This window comes from Echinops telfairi, unplaced genomic scaffold (genome assembly GCF_000313985.2).
Source record: "Echinops telfairi isolate 266 unplaced genomic scaffold, ASM31398v2 ScPeMD7_7;HRSCAF=31, whole genome shotgun sequence".
Taxonomy (NCBI): domain Eukaryota; kingdom Metazoa; phylum Chordata; class Mammalia; order Afrosoricida; family Tenrecidae; genus Echinops; species Echinops telfairi.
Genome location: NW_022103904.1, coordinates 19,335,764 through 19,351,542, shown reverse-complemented (window position 1 = coordinate 19,351,542; position 15,779 = coordinate 19,335,764). Strand labels below are relative to the sequence as shown.

At 46.0% G+C, this 15,779-nt stretch overlaps 1 protein-coding gene across 1 annotated transcript in view; it reads left to right on the top strand.

Moving 5' to 3' along the window:
- ADCY1 (adenylate cyclase 1) overlaps nt 1–15,779 on the top strand; it is a gene marked incomplete at its 5' end in the record, with an annotated part of 246,252 nt that overhangs the window by 223,324 nt on the left and 7,149 nt on the right. The window contains 4 exons of the mRNA XM_004708178.2: nt 1–147; nt 1,287–1,385; nt 3,640–3,754; nt 6,210–6,334. Coding sequence (XP_004708235.1) covers nt 1–147; nt 1,287–1,385; nt 3,640–3,754; nt 6,210–6,334 — 486 coding nt within the window. The remainder of the gene's footprint in view (nt 148–1,286; nt 1,386–3,639; nt 3,755–6,209; nt 6,335–15,779) is intronic.

Sequence of the window (15,779 nt, the reverse complement as noted above, 5' to 3'; positions counted from 1 at the left end):
GACCTCTATTACCAGTCGTACGCACAGGTGGGCGTCATGTTCGCCTCCATCCCCAACTTCAATGACTTCTACATTGAGCTCGATGGCAACAACATGGGCGTGGAGTGCCTGCGGCTCCTGAATGAGATCATCGCGGACTTCGACGAGGTAATGCCCACGTTCCTTTGTGGTCAGCTCCGTGAGCGCTGGAGGGGTCTGTCAGTGGGTGCTGCGCAGGTTCCGTAGGTGTGCCTTTACCGAGTGAAGTACTGTGGATTCAGCAGTACAGCATGTACCTTGTATGTGCCAGTAGGCAGCAAGTATGTCCTGGGGAAGCCCAGGCCCTCTGCCTCTGAAAGTCCACATTAATGGTGACAGGTCAGGAAGAAACCAAGACTAAGCCAAACGCACTGCCCTGGAGTTGATTCCAAGAGTAGAACTACTCCTTAGGGTTTCTGAGGCTGCGATTTTTTCTTTTGATCAGGACAGCCCCAGCTTCTTGCCAAAGCATGGCTGGTGAACTTGAACTGCTGACTTTGTGGTTAGCAGCCCAACATGTGACTCACTACAGTACCAAGGCTCCCACAGACAAGAGAAAAACCCAGTCCCAAACTCTGCCATTTAGCTCATAGCAACCCTATAGGACAGAGGAGAATTCCTCCTTTGGTTTTCCCAAATTATAAATCCATAGGAGCAGATAGTCTCACTTTTCTCCCTTAGAACAACTGATGGGTTTGAACTTCCGACCTTGTTGGTAGCAGCCCAACTCATATCCCACTATGCCACAGAACTCTAGATATGGTAAAGCAGTCCGGAAATTGCCTTAGGAAGTGAGAGGAAGCAAGCGACCAGGGGCCAAACTGACAGCTGGATGCTGATGCCCCTCTCACTCAGTGTCTTTGTCCTCAGGATGGCCCGGGGGCGCCCCACCTGTGGTAGGTAACCAGGTGTCTCCCACGTGGGAGTGGCATTCCCAGGTGGCACTGTGGGTCCGGTCAACCTTGATGGCATTTGGGAGAGAGCCTTAGATTGTCCCTGAAGGATATCGGTTGCCCCCGTGGGAGGCAGGCAGGTCTGTGTCTGCACACGTTCCTTTTTGCTTTCTCTTTCCACTCCCTCCACCCCCCACCCCACCCAGGTCTAATTACTTTAGTCTAGTCCTCAAACTGGTCCAGTGCCCCAAAGAGAGGAGGAAGATGACTTCTTAGATGTGCGTGTCCCTCTGTTGTTGCTCGTTGCGGCTGAGAACTGCAGGGACTTGTCTAAAATATTATGTAATGTTGAACAGTTTTATGTTTTAAACCAAGCTCATGGAGAAAGACTTTTATAAGGACCTCGAGAAGATAAAGACCATTGGGAGCACATACATGGCAGCGGTGGGGCTGGCACCCACAGCCGAAGCCAAGGTGAGTGCTTTCTTATATGACTCCTCCTCAAAGTGTTCTATGCCAGTGGCCACCAACACCGATCCCCTCGCCCCCCTCCCTCCACTCTGCATCCTCCAGTCTCACTTTCCCCAGCTCCAGTCCTGGGCATGCCTTCTAGATTGAGTTATAGGTGCCAGGGGAGGTTCCTCCAGAGTCTCTTATGGAAACCCCTCAGAAGCAGGGCAGAGAGCGCTTCCTTGAGCAGACTAATCTTGCTGCCCGTACACCTTTGAGGGTTCTCCCAGACGGAGCCGTCTTTGCTCAGCAATCTGCCCCACACCAGGCGGCTGGGTTGAGGCAAAGTAAAGAAGGTGGATGAGGACCACACGGAGTGCCACGGAGGCATTTGAAAGCACCCGTCTCCGTGATGCTGACCACTAGCTTCCAGCCCTGCGCTGCCCCTCGAATCCCTCAACAGCCATCATTCTTTGCACCAGGCTATGCACTGCTTGAAATAGTTCATCACTCTGCACCGGGCAGCTCCGTCAGCCCACCAAGGAGGCAGACCGCACAGTTGATGTCTGACTCGCCCCTCCCGCCCCTTCCACTGCCAACTGTCTCTCCCTAACCCTCTGATGCTGGTTGTGGGATGCTGTAAGTTCCCTACAACACATCCTGGGCGGGTGCCTTCCTTGTGGGGCCTTGGTGCCCAAAGAGATCGAGAAGGCAGAATAGAATCACCACTCTCAGCTCTGGTCTTCCTCGGTGTGGGATCCCAGACTTCAGTTAGCATCAGTGACTATATCACTGAAAATAGAAGTAAGGGGAGGAAATGCGCTTTCCTAACCCTGCTCAGTCTTAACCACTGCAGGCCCTGTGTACGGAGGCTAATCCTTGGGAAGGAGATCTGGGTCGCTCTGGAGCTGAGCAGAAAGGGGCTCTGTGGCTCTGGCCCGGGCAGGGCAGACACGCGCTCCGCCTGGAGAAGGAAGGAAGGGCCCTGATGATGTTTTGGCGAGTTTTTTGTAACTTGACTCTTCATATGCATGTGTACAGTGAACCCTCGTTTATCGCGGTTAATCGGTTCTAGACCCTACCGTGATAAATGAAATTCCGTGAAGTAGGATTCCTTATTTGTAAATCAAATATTTTCGTAGTTAGAGCATAGAGGACATGAAAAAACAACCTTTAGTCACCATTACACTCGTATTACCCAATTTATTAAACGAAAAAGGGAAAATACAGTAAAACATTTTGGACGTTACAATTATCATTTATTATTTATTATATTATTTATGGCATCAAGCGTGTACAGTATGAGCCAATCAGTGGCAGTAATGACAGAGCATGCGCTGTTACGCAAAAACCGCGATAGAGTGAAGTCGCGGAAGTCGAAGCGCGAAGTGGCGAGGGTTCACTGTACAGTTATAAAGGCATTTCACCCGCAGTCCTGTCTGCTCCCCTGGTGCTGCCTGTGCCCTCACCCTTCCTTCCCAGATTATCCTTGCTCTTCCCTGCCGCTGACTTAAGGGCGACACCCCAGTGGTGTGCAGGCTCCTCAGGAGGCACGGGGCTCGCAGGGATGCAGGTCCCCTCCTCAGGCAGCGCTCTCAGAGCACACTTGCCTTCCCTTCCCTTTCCTCACCACGTGGAGATGGGCCCTGCTTCAGCTACGAGGTGGGCATCCGAACGGTTATTGGGTCCTCTTTCAGCCTCCACCCCACGTGCCCCCTCAGCAGTCCCTAAAGCGTATCTAAGGGCACTGCCGAAGAATTCAGTGTGGGAAAAGGGTTGAAAAATGCACTATTTCTTGACTTTGAGAATTAGCGAAATTTCCTTGAAGGAGGATGAATAGGAAGCCTGCACGTTAGATTTTAAAAGGAAAACTCACTTAGTGTCAGCCTTTCAGAAGGAAGGACCTTTCAACAGCTTCGCCAACCCTCTCCCACAGCAAAAAAAAAAAAAAATTCCCAATATAAGGGCTGCTCTTCTCAGGTGTCCCTGGGTCCCCTAACCTGTGTGTGCTCTCCCACGTCCTCAGTCCCCAGTGACCCAGAAAAGATGTGCATGTTCACCTGTGCTCTACGTCTGCTGAGAGGCAGGGCCTATGTATGGGGGGAGGGCTGCCCTTCAAAGCGAGCCCAGCTGTGCTTCTCAGAGCTTGAGCTTGTTTTGCAGAGACTCGCTGGTAGAACAGGTGTGCTGTATACGCTGGGAGTTCCTATGCCCAGTGGATTAAAACTGCCCAGGGCCAGTCCTGTCCAAATCTAATAACCCATCTGCTCCCCTATAGGCTAAAAAGTCCATCGCCTCCCACCTCAGCATACTTGCAGACTTTGCTATTGAGATGTTCGATGTCCTGGATGAAATCAACTATCAGTCGTACAACGACTTTGTGCTTCGTGTGGGTAAGATATCACTTCAACCCCTCTGCCTCCCTCTCAACACTCAGGTCCTGGTGGTTCCCTTAGGAGAAGGGCCAAGGCACGGTTCCTGTCCCCACAGGCAGGAGGGGGTACATGGAGGAGAAAATGGACAGGGCAACAGGATGCAGAGCCTGAGACATTTCATTTTATTTATTAAAAAAATAATTTTATTGGGGGCTCTTATGGCTCTTACAGCGTTCCATACATCGATTGCATCAAGCATCTTTGTACATACGTTGCTGTAATTTCCAAAACGTTTTCTACTTGAGTCCTTGATATAAGCTCCTTTTTTCCCCTTCCCTCCTCCACCCTCCCACCCTCGTGAATCCTTGATCAATTGTATATTGTTATTATTATTTCATATTTGCTATTCATTCCCTTGGTGGGGGAGCTATATATCCAGTCTTGTGATGGGTTCCTCCCCCCCTCCATGACCATTCCCCTATCTTCATGATATCGATACTCCCGCTATAGTTCCCAAGGTTGTTTATCTGTCCTGAGTTCCATATGTCAAGAGCTCTTATCTGTAGCAATGTGTGTACTCCGGTATAGCCAGATTTGTGAGGTAGAATTGGGTTGTGGTAGTGGAGGGAGGAAGCATTCAGGGACTACAGGAATGATGTAGTTTTGTTTTGTTGGTGCTATACTGCACCTTGGTTGAATTATCCCTTACTGTGGTGGGATATGGCCTTTGGGCCTCTACTCAAGGCCTCTCTTAATACAAGAACACTTTGTCCTAATAACCTGGCACTCTTTGATACTCACCTTCCCAACATGATCGCTGAAGACAAAAGGGTGCATAAGCAAATGTGGTGAAGAGAGCTGATGGTGCCCAGCTATCAAACAATATAGTTTCTGGGGTCTTAAAGGCTTGAAAGTAAACAAGCTGCCATCTAGCAGGGAAGCAAATAAGCCCACATGGAAGAAGCACACCAGCCTGTGTGATCATAAGGTGTTGATGAGATCAGGTATCAGGTACCAAAGATCCAAAATAAACAACTATATCGATGTGAACAAGGTGGGTTGGAGTGGAGACCTAAAGCCCATCTGTAGAAAATTGGATATTCCCCCCACAGAGCCTGGGACATTTTAAAGTTGCCTCTACAACTTAATTATATAAGGAGAGGTGTTTTAACACCATGAAACCAATGAGAAATCTCCAGGGTGTCTCAAGACACTTTAGGTACTCATTACTTCTGGACCGTAGGTCAGTGATCCCCTCCTTTCCATCCTGAGGCCCAGGGAAGATGGGGCAGCCTAGGAGGAGGCCCTCGCCTGGAGGGCAGGGGGTGTCTGGGAGAGTGGCATCTATTCGACTTCCGTCACAGTGTGTGTCTTCCCTGGGTTCTCGTCCCTCCCTACAGAATAAGGAAGGAAACTATTTGATGTTCAAGTTCTTTTCTAGCTTTTACAAAACCATATTCAGAGTGATACATTATAAACCTTTATCTATAAACGGACATTTTTTTCCCCTGGAATGCAGAAAGTTTACCAGAAAAATCCCTGCTAGTTTAAGACTCAACTAAACTAGAGTAGAGGCTAGTAGACTTTCATGAGAATTACAAAGCCGGTGATGAAAATGCTCTCAAACAAACAAACAAAACCCCGACCACTCAAGAAGACATCCACAAAGGAGAATGGGAGATCGGACTGGCATGCGCTGGGGAAAGAGCAGCTCAGCTGTAGCTAGGCCTTCAGCATGCTACCTTAGGAACCTCCTGGGCATCCACCCATGGTACCGTCCCAGGTCTTATCATCTCCATTTTCAAGCTCGGGAGTCCCAGCGCGGGTAACACTGCTGAAGGTGCTACATGGTGAGTAACACTGATGTCCTTGGCTCACCATTCTGGAGCTGCCTGTTCTGCATAAAGAGAGGGGGGCCTCCGTTCCTTCTCTTCACAGCGTCCAGAACTATGAGGGGACTTCAAAAATTCATGGGAAAATGCTGCTACCGTTTTCATTTCATTTTTATTTTCATGACTTTCGTCAAACTCCCTTGTACTGTGTCGTTTGCCCCCACCCCCTAGAAGTCAAGAGCCACTGTTTCTTCTTAAAGTGGAAATACACCATTGTGATTGGCAACATGCATACTAAGTGTGACCTTAGGGATTAGCTGATAAGATTTCTTAGGGCCTCCAAGGGTTAGATTGAGTGGGAAAGTTTGAGAGACAAGCCTGTCTCAGGATTAGGAATTCTCTCCACAGCAGCCGGGCTGCATCTGGAGGGATCCGCGTCCCTGAAAGCCACGCACCCACGGAGGCACAGGTGCTCAGGATGTTATGAAGGTCCCTGCTTCAGGAGAGAGGGCTGGAGGGGACAGCCCCAGAACCTCAGGGCGTTTCCTTTGAGAAGCACTCCTCCCAGCCAGGGATACCAGCCTTGCCAGCTAGACTAACCTCACATTGCCAGCTGACACCAACCATGGTTGTTGTTGCAGGTATCAATGTTGGGCCTGTTGTGGCCGGCGTGATTGGAGCCCGGAGACCTCAGTATGACATCTGGGGCAACACGGTCAATGTGGCCAGTCGTATGGACAGCACTGGGGTCCAAGGCAAGATTCAGGTGAGTTCAACCCGATATCGCTGAGGCAGAGGTACCCATTTCACAGAGGAGGAAACTGAGGCACAAAGGAAGAGATAAAGTGGTGGGCCCACGCTCAGGAGGTCAGTGAGCAGCAATACAGAATTGAATCTCTGGCCCAGTTCCAACGCCGGCACCCTCTGTTATATCTCACTGCCCACATGTGCCTGGGTGGCTTTAGTTGCACATTTATTGGGCCCACTACTACGGGCAGGTAGGATTCCTTGGCTAGAAATCCCGCTTCTTCACCTTTTGATTAGTCGTGCAGAGTGCGTTACTTTGGTGCCAGGGCTGGCCTGTGAATGGCCTGCATGTGTGTTAGGAGGTGTCTCCACCATCCTGAGCTGGTCCATAGGTTGACTGCTTATGCATTAGTTGATGTCACCGCATTTGTGGCCGGGTCTGTAGGTGACTGCAATGTGCACGACAGGGTCCCCACAGCTCCTCTACCCACTACCTCCTACCCTCACCCCCCATGCACTTGCAGCATCCCCTGCCCAGCTGCTGGAGGACAGCATGGGTTTCTCCATGTTTTTCATTGTGCTCCCACTGTGGGGGAGGTGACGGACAAGCTTTCCTGTGGCTATTGCCCTCTGCCTACTGAGGTCTGTCCCCGAGGAGGGGCAAGGGGAAGGAAATACCAGAATTACACATATCTGTAAGAGGTTGTTGTTTAGTCGATGAAAGCCACTTGAAAAGGTGGGTTGAGTGGGAAAGGGGTTTAGAGCGCCAGGCCCAACCGGCTTGCCTGTATGACCAGATCAGGAGCCCTTTCTCTGCTCTCCAGGCTGAGAGGAGACAAGACCCCGGGCAGATGTTATTCCCAAAGAGAGCCAAGGGCCATCTGCTTGACCTTGACCTATGCATCGCCATCCCCTTGACCCGAAGCTGTGTTTTATTTGTCTTGAAGGTTCTCTACAAGCTAGACCAGGCTGCTTTCTGGCTCTGTTCCAGAATTGCTCAGACCCCACATATACCAGCCACATACTCATAAACCAGATACTGCCCTGAAAGCCCACAATGTACGCCGGTCCTACCTAAGTGCCTGCAGCTTCACCTGCTGAGAAAGCCCTGCTCACTTGCCTTATTATCCAGATTCATTGCACCGAAAGCTCAATACACATCTCTGGTTCCAGAGACACCCCTGAGGTCCCCGTGTCACACATCACCCTAAATTATAGGGAGACCACTGATTGCCATGGGGCCGAACCTGCCACACCTCCAGTTACAGTGATAGAGCCATCAGAGGGGTCGCCCCTTCCGTACCCATGATTACAGTGAAAACCCCACTGTCCCCAAACCTATCCTCACCATACTCTTCAATGCCGTGAAGGCTCACAGGGCCTACCTCTCATAGGGCCTGTATCCACCACACCCTGAGCCCTGTCCATGATAGTGAGGCTACTTACTGTTCCAGAGATTGTGCCACCATCTGCTGTCACATGCTCTGTGTCTGCTGTGCCTCCAGTTGTGCCAAAGCCAGCCACTATGACAGGGCCTGTCCCCGTTATGCCCTCAATTACACTGGGGCCTCCCATTGTCAGAGGACCTGCCCTACCATGTCCTCAGTCACCTGTGAGACTGCCCTCCTGTCATAGTACTTTACCCTCTTATGCCCTCGATGACCCGTGGCTTAGCCGGGGCCTTTGCCCCCAGTACCTGTAGTGGTGGTATGTTGGTTGCTGGATTCCTTCTTCCTATCCCGAACAGCCACGCACGTTCGCTCCCACCACTGTCCTGTGCCTGTGTCAGCACACCAAGTCGAAGGGCAAGTGCTGGACACACCCCCAACACCAGAGTCTTCGGCACAGCTTGGTAGGGTGCAGACCTGTGACGGCCATGGTGTTCTCTGAATGCCGTCTGGGAGTTGGGAGGCATTGACTTCTGTCCCCACCAGGAGAGGGAAGTTGGGTAAGGCGCTCAGCATGTTCATGAACCTGTAAGGCTGACACCCCACCCTCCAAGCTCACTGTGACAACTCGTCATGCGCAGCACTGCTGCCCTCTTGTCTGGGAGATACAGGACTCTTAGGACTTGGAGTTAAGGTGCCCCACTCATCAGGTGTCTGACCTCCCAGGTGTCAGACTGCAGGCTTCCCTCCGAGCATGGACGATGTGAGACAGGAGTTCCGTGGTGAGAGCGCTTGGGGTGCTAGCTCACTTACCATGTAGCTGGTAATGTTGAGGCTTGTCCGATGACCAGCTTCCTAGTGTGAGGTCACTGCTGTACTGTCACAGGCGTTAGACTGTCGATTTGAACTCAGTCTCAGTCCTCCTACAGACCCCGTTCTCACCTGCAGGTTCTCCTCCCACCTTTTGGATAAGGTCTCATGGCTGCACCACGACCTGCCCTGACCTGGGACACTGCCCAGCTGGTCAGAGCTTAGGTCTCTTGTTTGTGTTCCCCACCTCTCTCCCTCAGGCCTTCACCAAGCATTGACTGGACTCTGGCACCCTGGTTGGCCTATTGGCTTTAGCCGTTTCAGAACAACCTTTTCATGGCGCTTCATGGCTGACTGATTCTGCCAGGAAGCCCTCTGAGAGCAGGGGGTCCTTCTACTGAGGACTTAGATTGGTGTATCCACACAGTATCTCTTCATACTCCCACATCCATTTCTTGTTCTTTCTTTTTTAAAAAAAAAAATTGTGGTAACTGTAGATATAAAACAACTTTGCCATTTCAACAGTCATTGTTTGTCACTGTTTAACCATCACCATTATCCAAATATTTCTGTCATCCTTCACAGAAGCTCAGTGCCCCTTCTGCAGTGAATTCCTTGGTCCTTTCCTCCTGCCCCTGCTAATCACAAATGAACATTAGTCATGGGACCCATTTGCCTATTCTGGATATTGTAAATCGGTAGGACTAGGCACGATTCTTCCTTTGTGGTTGATTGAATGCACTCAAGGTTTCCAGGTTCATTGCTGCTGCAGTGTGTCTCAGAGCCTCCCTTCTCTTTCTGGTGGGGACATAACATACTGGAACATTGCTCAGAGCCTCTCTTAAGTGCGGCACAATTTAGCAACCTCCACTGAGACTGATCATCCTCAAAGAGACTCTTTTCCAACCTAGCTCTGCACAGTTCCGCGGCTGAACATCTGCTGCTTGCTCCCTGTTCTTTCTGTGATCTCTCCACTCCTTCCCACCTTTGTACGCACGGGACTTGTGGGCCTGCTTGGGCTTCATCCCCTTGCTGCCAGCTATCACCCAGTGAGCCTGGCATGCCCTGGCAATCATTGCCATGCTGCTGGGCTTTAACCTGGTCCGTTCCCACTGAACTGGAGCCCCCGGGTTTGTCCACCCCTCTGAGGGAGAAAGATGGGGCTTTCTACTTCCATAAAGAGTTATAGTATGGGAAACCCATAGGGGGAGTCTACCCTGTCCTATAGAGTCGCCAGGAGCCTACTCGATGGTAAGGTGTTTGGTATTGGGTTATCGGTAGTGTCCAAAAATATTGTTCACAGTGCTTCAACTTGATTATTATTATTTTCATTCTGGTTATTCAGTTCCCAGTAATCCAGCTCCTGCCCTGCTCACCACCCACCCCACCACTTTACTCGTCTTTAGGGTAAATGTTAATCTTTTGATATCATGTAGTTGTTTTTAAAAAGAAATATAGTACTTAGGGGTGAAAATGATTATTTTGTGATTCAATCTGGTCTTTATCCAAAAATGTGTGGTTTTAGCTCAAAGTTTAAGGCTGTATCATGGTGGTTGTCTCAAGAGTTCCTCTAGTCTCTGCCAGCCCAGTAAATGTCACCTTTTTAAAGAATTGGAGATTTGGTCTACGGTTTTCTTCCATTACGTCACAGATTGTGCTCCTGGTCAGAATGACTGGTAGTGGTATCCAGTACCATCTAGTGTCTCTGGTCTGAAACTGTGTGGGGCTTTGGTTCATGTAGGCTAATGGTCCTACCGAGTGGTTTCCTCATTGAGTCTCTGGTTTTCTTCTTTCTCATTGTTCCGGGTGAGTAAACAATAAGTAACAAAACCCCCCAAACTCACTGTCAGAGAGTCCATTCCGACTCAGCAACCCCGTCGGACAAAGTAGAACTGTTCCTGTGCGGTTCTGGAACTGTCAATCTTGTGGGATAGAAAACTTCGTCTTTATCCCACGCCAGATGACTAGAGACCAACAATTATATCTTTGATGACCAATTGCAAGATTTTAAGACCACAGATGCCAACAGTTCCTATTTCCTGTTTGTTTTTTATTTTAACCTTAACCAGCGTAATGGCAATGAAGTAGTTTCCCACTGTAGTTTTAATTTGCTTTTCTCGCGTGGCTAGTGGCATTGATGATTTAATGTGCTCCGTCCTCTTTGGTAAAATGTCTGTTCAAGTCCTGTGCCCAGTGTAGGACTGGGTAATCTGCTCCTGTCTTGTTACACTGTTGGAGTTTTACATGTGTTTTGGTTATTAGACTGAATACAGACTTCCAGTCTGTCAAGTTCTCATCTTTCTGCCATGCACCCAGGTGTGCCTACGTCTCGTTGTGACCCTGATATTAAATCCCTAGGATTTTTCCTAAGAATGATAATTGCTGGATTAAAAAGAACTTTGATTTTTAGCTTTTGGGAGAAGCATGAAACCATTTTCCACTGTCGTCGGACCATTTTAAAATCCCACTAGCGGTGGGTAATGGTTCCGGTGTCTCCACAACCTCACCTGCGTCTTGTTTGGTTGTTTAGTTTTTGCCAGGACTGCCTGTGCAGGTGTGGGATGATGTCTCACTGTCGTTCTGATTTCCATCTCTCTCAAACGGCGGAGGAGCTTGGTAGCACAGTAAGTTAAACTGCGCAAATCCCTGCGAGGCCAGCAGTCAAACGCACCAGCCACTACACACGGGAATATGAGGCTGGCTACTCCCATAAATATGTACAATCTCAGAAGCCCCCAGACATTCTAGTTTGTCATACAGGGTCCCTATCATCAAAATTGTCTTAATAGCAGTGCATAATTGCTAATTGACAGGCATCTTTTCACGGGTTTGTTGACTGCTTTGTTGAAGTGTTTGTTCTTGTCCGTTGCTCATCTTAAAATTGGATTATTTTACTTTTAATTGTTGAGTTATTGGATTTATTTTTTGTATTTCAGAGATTAGACCTTCATCAGATAAGTCATTCCTGAATTTTCCCCCCAGTCTCTAGGTTGCCTCTTCACTCTTTTATGAAGACTCTTATGAGCACAAATATCTAATGTTCAGGAGATCCCAGTTATCTGATTTGTCTTGTCTTTTGTTGCTTATTTATTACTTTGATAAAGCTGTTTATGTCAAGAATTAGGTTCCATCATCTTTCCCCTATTATCTCCCAGGCACTTCTTAGTTTTTGCTTTAACAATTTGAGTTTGGATCCATTTTGAGATAGTTTGTATATGTGGGATGGACTATGAATCTTGTTTGTTTTTTTCATTTAAATGTATAGCCAGTTATGCCATCATAAGAGTCATTCTGTCTCATTAAGTGGACAAAATCAGCTTGTCTGTAGGTGTATGGATTTACTTCTGGCTTCTGGATCCTTTTCCATCAGTCTGTAAGTCTGTCGTTGAATAGTACCAAGCTGTTTTGATTACTGTGGTTATGGACTATGTTTAGAGATTTGGAAGGGAGAACCAATCAACAACAATCAGAGATCACTACTATCCAGTTAATGCTGACTCCTAGCCACCCTGTAGGACAGGGTAGAACTGCCCTGTGGGTCTCTGAGGCTGTAACTCGTTATAGGAATCGAAAGCTTCTGTTGGTTTCGAACTGACGACCTTGTAGTTGGGTTTCCTAATTTTTTTTTCTTGGGCTATTTGGGGCATCTTTCCGTTTCACATAAAGTTGGTGATTCTTTTTTCCATTTCTGTGAAGAATGTTGTTGGAATCTGGGTTGAGATTGCATTATATCTTTACATTTATGTGGATCTCTTGTTTTCTGACTGTACTGCTTTATTGTTTTAGGCATTTTATTGTTTCAGAGGCTATTGGAATTGTTACTATTTCTTGATTTTCTTTTTGGACTCATTTAGTAAAAAGTAATCCAATTGACTCCTTGTGTAGATTTTTTTAAAAAATATCATTTTATTGGGGGCCCTTACAGCTCTTATTACAATCCATCCATTGTGTCAAGCACATTTGTACATTTGTTGTCAACATCATTTTCTTTTCTTTTTTTCTGCTGCTCCTGGCCCCCCCTCCCCCCACACACACACCAGCACTTCCTCCTCCTCATCATTTTCAAAACATTTTCTTTCTTCTTGAGCCCTTGGTATCAGCTCATTTCTCCACCTCCCCACCTCTTCCTCCCTCAGGAACCCTTGATGATTTATACACTTTTTTTCATGTCTTGCACTGACCACTGTCTCCCTTCACCCACGTCTCTGCTGTCTGTCCCCCTGGGAGGGGCTTATATGTCCTTTGTGTTAATCTTCTTGTTGAACACATTTACGGGATCCAGTAGCTTTCTTGTAGAATTGCTCAGGTTTTCTATGTCTAGTATGACATCCTGTCACCTGTCTGTCATTTTGTTGTGCTGTGATGGCTTACATGTTTCTGTGATGCTGTAAACTATGCAGTCAGTGTTACAAATACCAGCAGGGTCACCCATGGTAGATAGATTTCAGCAGAACTTCCAGAATAAGATAAACTAGGATAAAGGAACGGGGAGATTACCTCTGCAAAACTAGCTACGGAAAACGTGGTGAATAGCAGTGGAATGTTGATGTAATGATGGGCTGGGGAAAAGCTGCCTTCTCAAATTGCAATCAACTGTAGTGACATGAAAGGAGCAACATGTTAGAGCGCTCTGTTTGTTGGTGCGGCACAACTCAAAGTTAGAGGAAACAGCGGCAGACATGAATAATCAGAACATTGTCTGCATACATAAAATATGAATCCAGGAAAATTGACAGTTATCAAAAATGAAATGGAACATAGAAAGATTGATATCCTATATATTAGTGGGCTAAAATGGAGTAGTATTGGCCATTTTGAGTCAAACAATTATATAATGTACGATGCCTGAAATTACAAATTGAAGAGGCATAGCATCATGTTAATAATCACAAAGAACACGTCAAGATCTATTGTGAAGTACAGTACTTTTGTGAGGGCATAATATGACTACGATTCAAATTTATAAACTAACCACTAAAGACCATGGTGAAGAAGTGGAAAGATTATACCAACTTCTTCGGTATGAAGTTGATCAAACATGTAATAAAAATGCATTGATGATTACTGGTCTTTGGAATGTGAAAGTTGCAAAGAAAAGAGGAAAGACTGGTAATTGGAAAACATAGTGCTGGTGATAAAAAAAATGCTGGAGATGGCATGATGGTATTTTGTAAAACCAACAACTTAGGTATTTCCATTACCTTTCAACAACCTGAAGGATGGCTATACACTTGGACCTTGCCAGGTGGGATACACACAAATCAAATGACTATAATTCTGGAAGGAGACAAGGGAGAACCTTAACATTATCAGCCAAACCAAGGGGAACAGACTCAGTTGCTCAAATTCAAGGTCAAGATGAAACTGAAGAAAATTAAAAGATTAAAAAGAAAGAAAGAAAGAAAATGAAAAGATTTTGAAATCCAACATAAGACCTTGAGCATATCTCATCTGAATCTAAAGACCATCTCCCAGTAATAGACTTGACAGGTTGAATACTAATGAATAAGACCAAGCGAGTTGTAAGTTGACATCAAAAATGTCATAGAGGAAGAAAGCAAAAGATCATTAAAAAGACAAGAAAGAAAGAAAATACCAAAGTGGGTGTCAGAGCCGTGGTATTGTCAGTCACCTCATATACATGTCAAAACTGGACAATGAATAAAGGAGATCGGAGAATACTTGATGTATTTTCATCATAGTGCCGGTGAAGAATATGGAATATATTATGGATTTCCAGAAGAATGAAGACTTCTCATTAGAAATGAGGAGGTGCGGTTTGTCTCATCTGCTTTCGGCATGTTCTCAGGATGGACTGGTCCCTGGAGAAGGGTGTATGGATGATAAAGTAGACAGAATAAACCTCTGCGTGCTTACAAAGTTTGCTTTCTTTTATGGCCCGATGGTTTGTCAGTAATGTATTATTTAGTTTCCCTGTGTTTAATTTATTTCCCTGTTCTTTCTTTTGCTGTATTTTAGTTTCACATAATTATGGTTAAAAAGAGGGAGGGGAGAGTGTGAGAGAGGCTTTATATCATTTTATTGTTTTAATATATTGAGGTTTTCTTTGTGCCCTAAAATATCGTCTGTTCTGGAGAATGGTTCCTTTGTATTAGAGTAGGTGTATTGTGGCGCTATCGAGTAAGGTGTTTTACACATGTCCATAGGATGAAGTTGTATTATTTCGAGCTTCAGTATCTTGGGTTTTTCACTAATTGTTCTGTCTGTTATTAGAAGTGGAGAGTTAAAATGTTGTTTACAATTATTATATATACATCTATTTCTCTCTTCAATTATGCTAGAATTTCTTTTCTAAGTTTTGCAGCTCTGGCATTGATTGCATAAATATTTATAAATATATGTCTTATTGATGAGATAATTTTTGTCAAATATTAATATTGCTACTCCTGTTCCTTTTGGTTATTGATTGCTTGGTAGATATATGTTTTTCATTATTTGATTTTTAATCTGTTTAAATTTTGTGACCAAGACACGTCTGAGGTATGTGTCTTGTAGTCACATGTTGATGGATCATGGTTTTCATCAATTCTGCCTCTGGACGGTGCCTTTCATCCATTTACCTTCTGTGTGATTTCTAATAGGTAAGGATTTACTGCTGCCATTTTGTTGTCCGTCTTTTGTATGTCGGGGTGATGTTAATGCTTTCTTTATTCCTTAATTTCTGCGCTGAGTCCCTTCTGTATATGATTTTCTTTTCCTTTCACATGTTACTGTTGATGTTGTGTTTTTTAAGTGTGAATAGATTTGTCCATCTTCTTTGCATTTACTCTGTTCTCATTGGTCATTCTACATTTAGGCTGTTAGATTTTGAAGTTGCCCTGATAGACTCTCCCTATAGACACTCTGTCAGGGCACCATTAAGCCTCCCCCCACTTATTTTGATGTTGTTATTTATTTCTTAATATATCTAGCTCTCCAAAATCAATTTTGCAACTTTATTTTGCTTTCTGAAATCTTCATCTGGCTGGGTATCTGGGTGATTCGGTTTGTTGTGTGTCCGTATCTCATATTATTGTCCAATGTCATTAATTTTCTATCCAAACAAATGTACTTAATATTTCTTATAAGGCTGGTCTGGTCATTTCTGCTTATCTGAGAATGTTCTAGATTTGCATACATTTTTTTTCCTTTTAAAACAGCGGTTCTCAACCTGTGGGTCATGACCCCCTTGGGGGTCAAATGGCCCTTTCACAGGAGTCACTTAATACATCCTGCATATTAGATATTTATATTATGATTCATAGC